Below are 15,720 nucleotides of genomic sequence, written 5' to 3'. Positions count from 1 at the left end.
TGTTGTTTTAAACTTACTTTCAGAGTATCTAGTATTGTTAACAGTTCTGGCTCTGGATGGAATCCTGGCTGTGCCAGGTTCTCTGTGGGGATCTTGGGCAAGTTTTCTCATCAGTAAAATGAGGGAAGTAATAGTATTACCTCATGGGGTTGTTGTGAAGATAAATTAGTACATGCACAGTGATTGTTTTTATAACTGGCATATAGGAAATATTCAATACATTTCAGGTTTTTTTTGTTTGTTTGTTTGTTTTGTTATTACCATTATGACTTTGTTTAATCAGCAAGCATTAAGTACTCTCATGGGTCAGAGATGCTGGTGGGAATGAAGAGCTAAGTACAAGTCATGCTGCTCTCCAAGAGTATGCAGTCTGGTAGGAAAGACAGACTTATAAACAGATGATCTTAGTATAATGTAATGGGTACCACAGTGGAAACATGTCAAGAATGCAGACATGAGGGTAGTAATGAACTGCCTTGAGAAGTCGGGCAAGCAGGCTTGGAGAAGAGCTGGCATTAGAGCTAGATCTTAGGATGAGTTGGAATCCTCAGGGATGGAATGGGCAGAGGCATTCTAGGCTAAGAGAATAGCATTTGCAAAGGCATGGAGGGCATGAGACCACATGGAACCCTGGAAAATTGTAAGTCCTTTTATATTACTGGAGCTTTTGGCTGGGAGCTGGGGAATGGAAGGAAAAAGGGGTCCTGCATCCTGGTAAGGAATGTAAACTTAATCCTGAGGTCAGGGTGTTAGTGGGAAGCTATTGAAGGGTCTATGCAGAGGAGAGACCAAATCTTCATTTAAAAAATTAACCCTGACTAGTGTGGAGAATGCATTGGAGGAAAAAGGGACTGGGGGTTAATTTATATATAAATATAAATTATATAAATTATAAAATTATATAAAATATAAAAGCCTTTTTTCTAAGAGTCTGGGTAAGAGATGTTAAAACAAGAACCTCACCTGAGGCAGTGGCAGTGGAAGATTGAAAAGGCTGATTCAGGAAGATGTTTTGGATGGAGAATTATGAGAAACTTAGATAATCTGATGAACAGACACATGGGCAAGAACTGAGTAAGTAAAGGATAATTCCCGGGTTTTTTATTTGGGTGAATAGATAGATCCTTAACTGAGAGACAATGTAGGAAGGGGAGAGAATATGTTTAGTTTCGAAAGGTTGAGTTTGAAGCATGAAGAATTACTTTTAGGAGCTTAGCCTAGAACTTAGAAGAGAGGTTTGGACATGGGCCATAGGTAGCACATAAGAATCTGGCTGGGCGCGGTGGCTCACGCCTGTAATCCCAGCACTTTGGGAGGCCGAAGCGGGTGGATCACGAGGTCAGGAGTTTGAGACCAGCCTGACGAACATGTTGAAACCCTGTTTCTACTAAAACAAAAAATACAAAAATTAGCCAGGTATAGTGGTGCGTGCCTGTAATCCCAGCTACTCAGGAGGCTGAGGCAGGAGAATCGCTTGAACCCAGGAGGCGGAGGTTGAAGTAAGTTGAGATCACGTCCCCACACTCCAGGCTGAGTGACAGAGTGAGACTCTGTGTCAAAAAGAAACAACAACAGTAAAAAGAATCACTGGGGGTAGGGATTATTTGAAAATGCAGATTCTGGCCAGATACATTGGCTGGCTTACACCCGTAAACCCAACACTCTGAGAGGCCGAGGCGGGAGCGTTGCTTGAGGCCAGGAGTTTGAGACCAGCAGGAGCAACATAGTGAGACCCCATCTCTACAAAAAACAGTATTAGCCAGGTATGGTGGTACACGCCTGTAGTCCCAGCTACTTGGGTGGCTGAGTTAGGAGGATTGTTTTGAGCCTTGGAGTTTGAGGCTTGCCATGAGCCATGATTATGCCATTGCACTCCAGCCTGGGCACCAGAACAAGACACTGTCTCTAAAATTAAAAAATATTAAAAAGCAGATTCCTGCAGCAGTCCCACCCCATAATTTAATTCAGTAGGAACTAGGATGGAGTCCAGGAATCTACATTATTTTATAAACATCTCAGATGATTCTAATGCAGGTGATATAGTTAACACCATTTCCAACCACTATGATAGGTAGTTGTTAAAATCATGCTCTTAAATGATATAATTCAGATTCCGGGCTGAGAACAGAACTCTAAAAGCATTCAGTATTTAAGGATTAGGAACTAAAAAGCAGCTGTCACAAAAGTGGGCTGACCAAACCAGGAGAACATTTGAAGAAGGATGCAGTATCAGTGGTATCAAATGCTGAAAAGAGGTCAAGTAAGAAAAAGTCTGAGGAATCCTTTGGACTTCGCAGTTGAACACCAATCAAAGTCAAAGGATTGCATAGCAGAGACAGACCTCCAGCTTTTGTTTCAAGACCAGTTTTGAGTGAACTTATTGGGGCTAAAACTGATTTTTAGTCTTGTAGTGTGACTAAAATACCAGTAGGTTAACACAAATATAGTGAAGAAGAACTAGACTGGCCGGATGTGGTGGCTCACGCCTGTAATCCCAGCACTTTGGGAGGCCAAGGCAGGTAGATCACTTGAGGTCAGGAGTTTGAGACTAACCTGGCCCACATGGTGAAACCCTGTCTCTATCAAAAAATATGAAATTAGCTGGGTGTGGTGGCACGCACCTTTAGTCCCAGCTATGCGGGAGGCTGAGGTGGAAGGATCACTTGAAGCCAGGAGGCAGAGGTTGCAGTGAACCAGGATCGTGCCACTGCACTCCAGCTTGGGTGACAGAGTGAGACTCCATCTCAAAAAAAAAAAAAAAGTAGACTAGGAGTTCAAATATATTGACCTGGTTTCTTTACTTTACTACTACTAGCTATATGTCCTTTGGTAGATAAGTTGATCTTGAGCTATTTCTGCACAGTAGAAATAATAACTTACCTCTACCTCACAGAATTACAAGATGCATGTGAGACAGTGAATGTAAAAGAACTTTTTAAACTAGAAGACAGATTATACTTCTTATTGAAGTTTTATTGATTTTTGTTCTCATGGTTATTAATAAAGCAGGTAATATTTAATTAATTAAGGCCAATAATTTTTTTTTTTTTGATCCTGTGGAAACTAGCTACCCATCCATCCAGGCCTACAAAAATCATCACCTTGGTAGATTATTAATCGAGAATTATTAGCTCTTGCATAGTAGAGCTGCTGTCTTACATTGGTCTATTTGACAGACTTTCATTGTGATGTTTTGTTAATCTTTGATTTCTAATGTGTGTCTCTCTATTTTTGCCATTAAAAGCCAGAAAACACTTTCTACATCTTCAATTCAAAATGAAATCCCAAAGAAAAAGTCCAAGTTTGAGTCAATCACAACTAATGGAGACAGGTGAGCCAGTTGGAGTATGTGTGCGCACACATTTGACATGCATACACAGTTCCTGAAACAGGAATACGTTTTAGGGTCTGCCTTGGAATTAGTCTATGGCTGTCAGTGCATCTTATAAGTAAGCAGTACTGATATTTGTTTATAAATCTAATCTTGTCATTAAAAGATAAGAACTTGTAACTTGATTTAATAGCAGTTGAATTCTGCAGTCCACTAAATTATTCCCCTACACTAATTCCTAATTCTTTTTGTTTTTTTTTTTTAGAGACAGAGTCTCACTCTGTCGTTCAGGCTGGAGTGCAGTGGTGTGATTTTAGCTCACTGCAACCTCTCTCCTGGGTTCAAGCAATTCTCATGCCTCAGTCTCCCGAGTAGTTGGAATTACAGGGGTGCCACCATGCCCAGCTAATTTTTGTACATTTAGTTTCACCATGTTGACTCAAACTCCTGGCCTCAAGTGATCCACCCACCTCGGCCTCCCAAAGTGCTGGGATTACAGGCAGGAGCCACCTTGCCTGGCCTTCCCTACAGTAATTCTAAGAAGTCCAGAGCTGGATGCTTTTCTTTGTGATCTGTGCCCATGTCCTCCTGCAGGCAGAAGAGGAGTTGATCTTGAGAGGTAAAAACAGGTTGGGAATAAGGCAATGTTGCCAAATTTGTGAGGATCCATACTTCCTTAACATTCAGAAAGCCAGCCCTGTGCAGATTCTGGATCAGGAGAGAATGAGATTCATTTGCATATTTGTATTTAATTTCAAGCCAGTCTAAATGCATACTTTTAGTCCTCACTTCCCTCTCCCCTCCTCAGTGATACTTCCTCTTGTGAGCTGCTTGGGTCCTAATATCCAGAGTGTGCCATCTGTGTTGGTACAGTGGGCTGCTTCTCAACAAAAGTCTTGGGACCAACCATTTTCCTGTTCCTCAGGCCTGGGCATCCCGAAGTGAAACCACCTGACACACTTCCTAAGATCCTTGAAATCATCTCCATTCTGAAAACTCCACCCATTCACAGTTCTCTTTCCCAGCCAGTAGTGGATATAGGAGCAGACCAGCATATAGGCTTACCAGGACTGATTTTATTTAGAGGGAAACAAAAAATTCTTTCCCATTGCCTTTTTTGTTAACTTGCTTTCAGATTCTACAAGGTTTTTAGAACTAGTTTCATTGATTTTAAACTTCTTGAATTGAACCTTCTGGAATGCTTAATTTAGGTAGTCAGATTACATGGGGGGAGGAACCATAAAGATCATCTTTCTGGCCAGCTTTACTGTTCTCTCAGAAGCTAGTCTGGCCCTTGTGAAGAAAGCGATGTGGCACAGGTTGTCCATCACCTCTGCCAGCGCATGTGACCCTGCAAAAACTACTTCAAGGAATGAACTTTTTGAATGCCCTGCTTTATAAAGGCCTAAGCCAAGACCTATGCCTTTAGATTCATTTCTGTTTTGTGCTCATTTATGATCCAGGCTGTGTTTGAATGACCTGGAAAAAGCTCGTTCGTATCCTCCAGTTTAACCGACCAGTCCTTAAAGTTCACTTTCTTTTTTTTTTTTTTTTTTTGAGGCGGCGTCTTGCTTTGTCGCCCAGAGTATAGTGGCGCAATCTTGGCTCACTGCAGGCTCCACCTCCCAGGTTCACGCCATTCTCCTGCCTCAGCCTCCTGAGTAGCTGGGAGTACAGGTGCCCGCCACCACGCCCGGCTAACTTTTTTTTGTATTTTTAGTAGGGACGGGGTTTCACCGTGTTAGCCAGGATGGTCTCGATCTCCTGACCTCGTGATCCGCCTGCCTCGGCCTCCCAAAGTGCTGGGATTACAGGCGTGAGCCACCACGCCCGGCCAGGTTCACTTTCTATTAGCTTATTTTGTTTCTGAGATACTGCCACTATTCTTGCTGTCCATTGCTATGGATACACCAAGCTAAAAACTCAAGTTTTCTGTTCAGAGTTTTATTGCATCCAGTCATCAGCAATGCTGTTTTCCTCAAGTTGGAAGCTGATCCTTGACATAGGTACATGGTCTTTCGTGATGTCCTCCAGAAAAGATATTAAATGATCATTTTGACCAGGCACAGTTGTTCACACATGCAGTCCCAGCACTTTGGGAGGCCAAGGCTAGTGAATCACCCGGGAGTTTGAGACCAGCCTGGGCAACATGATGAAACCCCATCTCTACAAAACATACAAAGATTCGCTGGGCATGGTGGTGTGTGCCTTCCAGCTACTCAGGAGACTGCGGTGGGAGGACCACCTGAGCCTGGGGAAGTTGAGGCTGCAGTGAGCCATGATTGCGCTACTGCACTTGAGCCGAGGCAGTGAGACTCTGTCTCAAAAAAAAAAAAAAAGGTAGGAGAGAGAAGTTTTTCCTTAAAATGACATGCTAATTTATTTTTCTAAGTAATTTATAATTTGAAAATTTGGAAATGTTTTCTGCTGTCACAAAAACTATTTTCATTCCCATATAAATTCCATTTGAAATGTTCTGCATTAGCATTTTTAACATTCTATTCTACTTGTTTGCTTTTCTTGTTTTTAAATGTTCATAACACAAGATAAATTCCACTTTGCTGTCCTCTTTACTTTTTGTGGGGTTTTTTCCCTGCATTTACTTTGCCTTGAAAAAAGCATTCTGACTTTTTTTTTTTTTGACAGTCCTTTTTTAATGTCATCCAAACCAAAATTTCACTGGCTACCTATTTCTTTTCTTTGTTTTTTTTTTGTTTTTGTTTTTTTTTTTTGATACAGGGTCTCACCCTGTTGCCCAGGCTGGAATGCAGTGGCATGATCTTGGCTCACTGCAGCCTCGACCTCCTGGGCTCAAGTGATCCTTCCATCTAAGCCTCCCAAGTAGCTGGGACTACAGACGTGCACCACCATGCCGCCTACTTTTTGTATTTTTTGTAGAAACAGGGTTTCACCATGTTACTCAGGCCAGTCCTGAACTCCTGGGCTCAAGCGATCCTCCTACATTGGCCTCCCAAAGTGCTGGGATTACAAGAATGAGCCACTATGCCTGGCTTTTTTTTTTTTTTTTCTTTTGAGACAAGGTCTCACTTTGTCACCCAGGCTGGAGTGCTGTGGCACGATCATTGCTCACTGCAGCCTTGACCTTCTGGACTCAAATGATCCTCCCACCCCAGCCTCCCAAATAGCTGGGACTACAGGCACATGCCACCACACTCAGCTAATTTTTTTTTTGTAGACAGAGTCTTAAACTCCTGGCCTCAAGTGATCCTCCTGGTTTGGCCTCCCAACATGCTGGGATTATAGGCATGAGCCACCACACTCAGCCCCTAAAATATTCATATACTTTTAAATTTATGCTCTTATTCTTTTATTTTTATTCCCCATGTTTTCTGCAAATTGCTGCCTAATGGTTTTTCATTGACCTTTCTATACTACCACATTATCTTCTCTTACTTATTTAATACTGAGGTATGTTTGATTATTTTTCCTCCTCTTTTTCTTTATCCATTAGCCTTCCATTTTGTTCAGACAGAACACATTTTAGCTTTCAAAAATGGCTTTATAATAAGATGCTTTAGTCTTTTTTTTCTAAGTATCCTACAAAATCCACAGTCTCTGTCTCAATGTGTCCTAATTTGTTTGTTGAAATTGTGACAAAAACTTTTCAATTTTAGGAAAATCTAAGTTAATTTCTAGTTTTCTTCCCTCTAGAAAATACACTGGCTACTTTTTAATCATGCTTGTTTGTTGTTCCATAGGCAATCAAAAAAGCAGCCGCAACAGCTGGTGGCACTCAGGCACAGCTTGTGGTTTACTGTTTCTAAAGGACATTCTTTTTTTTAACTCATAGTTTCATTTTATCCTCCCCTGAAATGTGCCTGGAAGATTAGACTTAATCTGTATAGCCTTGGAGGACAGTCTCAGGACCAATATGTAGGGTTATAGAGAGGCAGGTTTTGGCTCAACCCAAGAAAATTGTTCTTACATTATGAGCTTTTGTAAAAGACAATTTTTCTGGAGAAGTAGTAGTTCCCTGTCATTGGAGCCATTAGGAAAGAGACTGGTTTTTTTGCCTTGTTACCCTAGCCATCTTTTTTCATTTCTAGCAGTTCTTACTGAACCAGGAATTAGAGTGAGGGCTGGGCGTAGTGGCTCACGCCTGTAATCCCAGCACTTTGGGAGGCCGAGGCAGGTGGATCACCTGAGGTCGGGAGTTTGAGACCAGCCTGACCAACATGGAGAAATGCTGTCTCTAATAAAAATACAAAAATTAGCCAGGTGTGATGGCGCATGCCTGTAATCCCAGGTACTTGAGAGGCTGAGGCAGGAGAATCACTTGAACCTGGGAGGCAGAAGTTGTGGTGAGCCGGAGGTTGTGGTGAGCCGAGATCACACCATTGCACTCCAGCCTAGGCAACAAGAGCAAAACTCTGTCTCAAAAAAAAGAAAAAGAGAAAAGAAAAAAAGAGAGAGTGAGGCCAGTTCCTAACACAGGATAGAAAGGATGGGTTTTGTCAACTATTTATTGGTATGGGGGGAATCCTCTCACAAGAAGCAGGAAGGATAGGGCATTAGGAGTTTGGGGACAGCAAAAAGTTACTTACGTTAGCTTATTACTCTAGTTATGGGTTTAAATAGACTCTATTCAGTTGAAGAAAGACAGGTCCTTAGCAGGTATTGAAACAGATGTGAGACTGCAGCTATAAGGGTGCTTCCAGATCTGAAACTAGTAGAGACGATAATAGTTCCTTTCAGTACTTTCTCCTGCGTGCCTTGTTTTATGATTTCGCATTTATTTTTGTTACGCAGTAATTCCATCCATTCATTAGTTATGAGAACATTGATTCATTCTTCCTCTGACAGTCTTCTCATATGCTTCATGTAGACTGAGAGGAGGGTAGGAATATTCTTGTCGAATATCTATATCTTCCTATTCTAGCCATAGAAATGTTTGACTTGGTAACTGTGAGGTAGTTTGTCCACTGGTTAGGCTTGCTATTTGGAGTTTCTTCCTATGTAGAGAAATGTTGGCTCTTAGACGTGGTTTAGGATATAAGAACTGTGAGTTGTTGCTATATCTAGGGAGTTGAGAATGAGTATTCCAGTGTCTGCTTAGGAAAAACAGGTTTGTGTTTTACTTCAAAGATTGTCCTGGGAAAAGTAAAGAGCGTTCTTTGGGAACTCTCTAGAGAACAGGATTTGACCCTCTTGGCAGTGATTCCTTAACTTGTTTTGAGTCTGAGGCATTTGTGACTGGCCATTGAAAGCTATGGATCCTCACTCTAAAAACCACCCATTATATGTGTAGACGAGATTGTACATATAATTTTGGGGTTTTGCAGATTTCGTGAAACTATCCCTTCTTTTTCTTTCTTTTTTTCTTTTGAGACGGAGTTTGCTCTTGTTGCGCAGTCTGGAGTGCAAAGGCGTAATCTTGGCTCACTGCAACCTCCACCTCCCGGGTTCAAGAGATTCTCCTGCCTCAGTCTCCCGAGCAGCTGGGATTACAGGCATGCACCACCACACCCAGCTAATTTTGTATTTTTAGTAGAAACGAGGTTTCTCCATGTTGGTCAGGCTGGTCTCTAACTCCCGACCTCAGGTGATCCGCCTGCCTTGGCCTCCCAAAGTGCTGGGATTATAGGCATGAGCCACCAAGCCCAGCCTAAAAACTGTCCCTTCTTTTTTTTTTTTTTTTTTTTTTGAGACGGAGTCTCGCTCTGTCCCCCAGGCTGGAGTGCAGTGGCGCGATCTTGGCTCACTGCAAGCTCTGCCTCCCAGATTCATGGTCCACGCCATTCTCCTGCCTCAGCCTCCTGGGTTGCTGGGACTACAGGCGCCCGCCACCCTGCCTGGATAATTTTTTGTATTTTTAGTAGAGATGGGGTTTCACCGTGGTCTCGATCTCCTGACCTTGTGATCCACCCACCTCGGCCTCCCAAAGTGCTGGGATTACAGGCGGGAGCCGCCGTGCCCGGCCAAACTGTCCCTTTTTTTTTTTTTTTTTTTTTTTTTGAGACGGAGTCTCGCTCTCTCGCCCAGGCTGGAGTGCAGTGGCCGGATCTCTGCTCACTGCAAGCTCCGCCTCCCAGGTTTACGCCATTCTCCCATTCTCCTGCCTCAGCCTCCTGAGTAGCTGGGACTACAGGCGCCCGCCACCTCGCCCGGCTAGTTTTTTTGTATTTTTTAGTGGAGACGGGGTTTCACCATGTTAGCCAGGATGGTCTCGATCTCCTGACCTCGTGATCCGCCCGTCTCGGCCTCCCAAAGTGCTGGGATTACAGGCTTGAGCCACCGTGCCCGGCCCCAAACTGTCCCTTCTTAAGAGGGTCTGCTAAAAGGACATAGAGTCCACCTGGCACTTGGACAAAATGGAGTGCTCCAATGCTGTTATTGGGAGGAATCTGTTGAAAGCCCAAGTTGTGGTGTGACTCTGGAATTTGCCACCTCTTGGTTCCTTTCCTAATGCAATGTTACCAAATTCCTGATATTGGAAATGACAATCTGCAGGCCATTTGTAGTGTAGGGGAAGCTGGCTTCATTCCTGTTTCATCTTTTTTGAAAAAGAACTGACTGCTCCTGGGTGGGAATCCAGCAGCTTCTTGGCAGATACACTGACTGCATTGTGGTACTTTGAGACAGAAGACAAGGCCCTGAAAGACGAGCTCTGAGTGGAGCATTAAAGAAAAATGCGTGAGCTCACAGTTTATAATTTATCTGGAATTCTAGGGAATTTAATCACAAAAATTTGGACTGTTTTTCTAGTACATCATTGGGGATCTTCAAGGAGCCTGAAACAGTATCCTTAGCTCTTGGGATGTGGCATTTATTTTAGTCCTAAATGTGAGAGAAGATGCTGCAGGGATGCTGCCGGGTTGTGGCTTTGGTTTGTAGAGTTATCTGATGGCCACCTTACCTCTGCAGTTCAGTTCAGCAAGTGCCGTTGAGCCCAGCCTGTGTGGTGCAATGTGCTTGATGTTAGGATTCCTGCTCTTGAGGAGCTTGCAGTCAAGTGGTCTAGGATGCATCCTCAGGTAGGGAAAAGTTTATCCATCCAAGTTACAATATTTTCCCCTGATTTTCAAATCTAGCTTCTCCCCAGACCTGGCTCTGGACTCACCAGGCACTGACCACTTTGTCATCATTGCGCAACTGAAGGAAGAAGTGGCTACCCTGAAGAAGATGTTGCATCAAAAGGATCAAATGATTTTAGAGAAAGAGAAGAAGGTATGGTTTATTTTATTCCTCTCCGACCAGAATGATGTGAGGGTGAGAAATGTGGTATGGGACATGATAATAACTCTTTTTAAAACTGATGTTTGTTGGGTACTTAACATTGACACTTTGAGAGCCTATGTCAAGGTTGGGGTATCCTGGGGAGAGGCTGGTTGTCTGCCAAGATGACTCTTGGGATGGCATTACTCCAGTTAATTGGGCTCAAAAAACAGATTTTTCTCAGTACTTGCAGCTTCCATTTCTCAGAAAGGACATTTTATTTTGTTTTGTTTTGTTCTTGAGACAGGGTCTCAGCTGTGTCACCCTGGCTGGAGTGGCTGGAGTGCAGTGGCACGATCATGGCTACTGCAGTCTCTACCTTCCAGGCTCAGGCAGTCCTCCCATCTCAGCCCCCTGAGTAGCTGGGACTACAGGCATGTGCCACTGTACCCGGTCAATTTAAAAAATTTTTTTGTAGAGACATGGACTTATTATGTTGCCCAGACTGGTCTTGAACTCCTGGTCTTACGTGATCCTTCCACCTCGGCCTCCCAAAGTGCTAGGATTACAAACGTGAGCCACTGCCCCTGGCCTCAGAGAGGACATTTGTTAACTAAGCTTATAGAGACAATGTATTTAAAAAAACAGTGTTCACATCTCAGTTCACAGCGGAGCATGTAACAGCACACTGTTCTTGGCATGAGCTACCTGGAGAGGCTGTAATCAGAAGGTGCTGAATAAGCATAGAGTTGGGACAAGAGGAGGTAGTTATGTAACTGGAATGTTCAATGCTGTCCAGCTAAAAGAACCTAATGTCTCCTTCTCTTATTATGGGGATGGCCATGTCTGTGGGACAATAATACTCAAAGTTCACGGGCCAGTTCTTCCTCTTCCCTGAACATTGTTCGCATGGGCCTTCTGCCATGACTCTTACGTCACTGTGATTCCACTGCTAACAAGTCTGTTACTAAGTGACCCATCTTTAATATGTTAATATTTTAATCTTAATTTATCTTCAGTATTAATATTCTTTTTTTCATTTTTTGTTTTTTGAGACAGAGTCTCTGTTGCCCAGGTTCACTGCAACTTCTACCTCTCGAGTTCAAGCAATTCTTCTACCTCAGCCTCCCAAGTAGCTAGGATTACGGGTGCCCGCCACCATGCCTGACTAATTTTTCTATTTTCAGTAGAGACGGGGTTTCACCGTGCTGGCCAGGCTGGTCTCAAACTCTTGATCTCAACTGATCTGCCTGCCTCATCCTCCCAAAGTGTTGGGATTACAGGCGTGAGCCACTGCGCCTGGCCTCAGTGTTAATATTTTATTTTCACATCAGAATATCTTCTACCTTGTATTTCTAATATCTTCACATTAATATCTTCAGAATAAGACCAGTCTTATTATGGTCTGATAGTTATCTTCCTTTTTTACATTCTTACTCTGATTCATGTCTCTTATCTTGTTTTCAGGTTTTCTAAATAATATCTCATTTTTAGGCTGGGTGCAATGGCTCACACCTGTAATCCCAACACTTTGGGAAGCTGAGGCAGGCAGATTGCTTGAGCCCAGGAATTCAAGACCAGCCTGGGCCATTGGTGAAACCTCATCTTTGCAAAAATATACAAAAATTAGCAGGGCTTGATGGTGTGCACCTATGGTTCCAGCTACTTGGGAGGTTAAGGTGGGAGGATCACCTCAGCCCGGGAGGATCACCTTAGCCCGGGAGGTCAAGGCTGTGGTGAGCCGTGATCATACCACTGCACTCCAGCCTGTGGGAGACAGAGCCAGACCCTGTCTCCAAAAACAAACAAAAAATAATATCTCATTTTGCCTTAATATTATAATAATAATAGCTAACTTTTATTGGATGTAACTTCATGCCTGACTCTGTTTTAAGTGCTTTATATGTATTAACTCATTTATTCCTTTTTTTTTTTTTTTTTTTTTTCCTTTAAAGACAGAGTCTTGCTCTGTAACCCAGGCTGGAGTGCAGTGGTGAGATCTCAGCTCACTGCAACCTCTGACTCCTGGGTTTAAGCAATTCTCATTCCTCAGCCTCCTGAGTAGCTGGGACTACAGGCGCCCGCCACCATGCCCGGCTGGTTTTTGTTTTTGTTTTTGTTTTTGTTTGAGACAGGGTCTCTCTGTCACCCAAGCTGGAGTGCAGTGGCGCAATCTCTGCTCACTGCAACCTCTACCTCCCTGGGTTCAAGTGATTCTCCTGCCTCAGCCTCCTGAGTGGCTTGGATTACAGGCACGTGGCACCATGGCCAGCTAATCTTTGTATTTTTCATAGAGATGGGGGTCTCACCATGTTGGCCAGGCTGGTCTTGAACTCCTGACCTCAAGTGACCCGCCCGCCTCGGCCTCCCAAAGTGCTAGGATTACAGGCATGAGCTACCACACCCAGCCTGTTTATTCTTATAATAAGCCTTTGAGGCCGGGCTTGGTTGCTCATGCCTGTAATCCCAGAACTTTGGGAGGCCGAGGTGGGTGGATCATGAGGTCAGGAGATCGAGACCATCCTGGCTAACATGGTGAAACCCCATCTCTACTAAAAATACAAAAAATTAGCCGGGAGTGGTGGCAGGCGCCTGTAGTCCCAGCTACTCAGGAGGCTGAGGCAGGAGAATGGCGTGAACCCGGGAGGTGGAGCTTGCAGTGAACCAAGATCGTGCCACTGCACTCTAGCCTGGGCGACACAGCAAGACTCAGTCTCAAAAAAAAAAAAAAGTCTTTGAGGTAGGAAATGTTATAATCATTTCATAGATGAAGAATGCCTCCAGTATTTTTCTTCTTAGGGGTTTCTAATTCCCTCCCCTGGCTCTTTATGTTGTCTTGTGCCAAGTTCAGAATGCTGTGATTCATTCTGAATAGCTAAGACATTGATGTAAATTCCTTTCTTGCATTCATGTAATTTCTACCTCATTTTACAGATGAGGAAACAGACCCAAAGAGGTTAATATGTCCAAACCATACAGCTAGTAAATGGCGGAACAAGAGACTGGAAGTCTTTCTGACTCTACTGTTCTTTCTACTGTGCTATGCTTTCTCCTGCTAGGAAGGTGGAAATTCATGGGAAGAGATCTGTGTTCTTTCATATAACTACATGACTGTCAAGTGAAAATGGCCCAAGTATATTCTCTCCATGGACTAGATCAGAATGGCACATAAAAGGATTTCGGTAAAACAGGGACAAAATGAACACTTGTTTCTACTGCTTTGCAGAGATAGAGTTTTTATTTATTTATTATTTTTATTTTTTTGAGACAGGGGCTTGCTCTGTTGCCCAGGCTGTTGGGCAGTGGTGCAATCTCAGCTCACTGTAAACTCAACTTCTCTGGCTCAAGTGATCCTCCCACCTCAGTCCTCTAAGTAGCTGGGACTGCAGGCGCACAGCACCACGCCCAGCTATTTTAATTTTTGTCTTTTTTTTTTTTTTTTTTTGTAGACATGGCATTTCACCATGTTGTCCATGTTGGTCTCAAACTCCTGAGCTTAACTGTTCCACCCTTTTGGCCTTCCAAAGTGCTGGGATTACAGGCATGAGCCACCACGTCTGGCCCAGAGTTAGGGTTTTTAAAGGAGCAAAAACAAATAGATTGTTTCCCAAAGCTTTCAGGATCAAGGTCACACTCCTCAGCTTGGAATACAGGCTCTTTAGCATAATACTTGCCCATCTCTCCAACCTCATCAGCCATCCAGATAATCTCTGTTATCTCACATTCATCTGTCTGTGCCTATACTGTTCTCTGCTTAGATGCCCTCCTGCTCACCTTATGTGCCTATTGTTACTACATCTCAAAGCTCAGCTCACACATCACCTCTCTGATTTAGAATTTCCTTGAATAGTACTCAACTATTCAGAAGAGGGTCTGGGATTTGAAATCTAGCTCTGCCCCTTGCTAACTCTGTATATGATCTTGGCCACATTACTTAACTCTTTCTAAAGATCAGTTTTCTCCTCTATAAAATGGGACTACTACCCTTACAATGTTATCATAAAGATCTTCTGAAGTAATCAGTTTTTCTACAACATAGTAAAAGGTCAGTAATTGGTAGCAGCTATTATTCTCAAATATTCAGAAATGTTAGTTCAGGACTTTGTGTAATTTTCAGGAAAGCTTTAGAAAAAAAGAGAGTGTGGAACTCCCTGGCTTTGATTTAGATATGGATCTGCAGGAGAGCCTTGGGTTTCATTAATTTGGGTGACCAGTTAGCTCTCTGAAAGCAAATTTTTTTCATTGCACAGAAATTTATTCTGGTTACTCTGCCTTGTTTCCCTCAGATTACAGAGTTGAAGGCTGATTTTCAGTACCAGGAATCGCAGATGAGAGCCAAAATGAACCAGATGGAGAAAACCCACAAAGAAGTCACAGAACAATTGCAGGTGACTGCTTATTTTACAAGCTAAAATTGTGTACCTACCTGGTATACCTAGCTGATTCTATTTTAAGTGATCATCTCATAGATTTCTTTTTTTCTCAAAGTATTGACAAATCATGTTAATCCCCTTTTTAGATTTTTTTTTTTTTTTTTTTTTTGAGACAGGTTCTCTCTCTGTCACCCAGGCTGGAGAGCAGTGGCACGATCATGGCTCACTGCAGCCTCAACCTCCCAGGCTCTAGTGATCCTCCCACCTCAACCTTCCAAGTAGCGAAGACCACAGCCATATACCACCCTATCCCACTAATTTATTTTTTAATTTTTTTGCAGAGACGGGCTCTCGCTATATTGCCTCAGCTAGTCTTGAACTCCTGGCTTCAAGCGATCCTCCCACCTCAACCTCACAAAGTGCTAGGATTACAGGCGTGAGCCACCATGCCCAGCCTGTAGATATTTTGTATTGTTTCATTCTTGGATGTGTTCTGATCTTTTCCCCTCAAAAACAGTAGAAATATTAAGTGTGTTCTTTGATTTTTGAATAAACCAGATGTGATTCCAGATGTCTGAATTATAGATTCTGTTTATCCAGCTCATGAAGTCACTCCACAGTTTGTATTGCATAAAGCATCCCTTTGTAACAGTGGGTCCCAAGAGATTGAGGTACACTGATTAACCTCTGGCAAATACTTTTTTTTCCTGAACCAAGTGTCAAGCCCTAGAGCTTCCTGTTGTTTTCCAGCTCTAGAATTGTTTGTCTCTTTCTGACCCTCCACATCATCTGCCTTAGCATGTGCACTTATTCTGCATGAAAAAACATATCCTGTTTAAA

General features: G+C 43.0%; 1 protein-coding gene across 2 annotated transcripts in view; it reads left to right on the top strand.

Annotated features, from left to right (window-relative positions):
- FAM76A (family with sequence similarity 76 member A) overlaps nucleotides 1-15,720 on the top strand; it is a 37,916-nt gene that overhangs the window by 19,551 nt on the left and 2,645 nt on the right. The window contains exons 6-8 of one of the 2 annotated variants that reach the window (XM_007979810.3): nucleotides 3,245-3,331; nucleotides 10,384-10,519; nucleotides 14,794-14,895. In XM_007979810.3, coding sequence (XP_007978001.1) covers nucleotides 3,245-3,331; nucleotides 10,384-10,519; nucleotides 14,794-14,895 — 325 coding nt within the window. The remainder of the gene's footprint in view (nucleotides 1-3,244; nucleotides 3,332-10,383; nucleotides 10,520-14,793; nucleotides 14,896-15,720) is intronic. The other variant, XM_007979811.3, reaches the window with a different exon arrangement.

The sequence above is a fragment of the Chlorocebus sabaeus genome, chromosome 20 (genome assembly GCF_047675955.1).
Source record: "Chlorocebus sabaeus isolate Y175 chromosome 20, mChlSab1.0.hap1, whole genome shotgun sequence".
Lineage (NCBI taxonomy): Eukaryota > Metazoa > Chordata > Mammalia > Primates > Cercopithecidae > Chlorocebus > Chlorocebus sabaeus.
The sequence above is the reverse complement of the archived record's forward strand: the minus strand, read 5'-3'. Positions and strand labels throughout refer to the sequence as shown.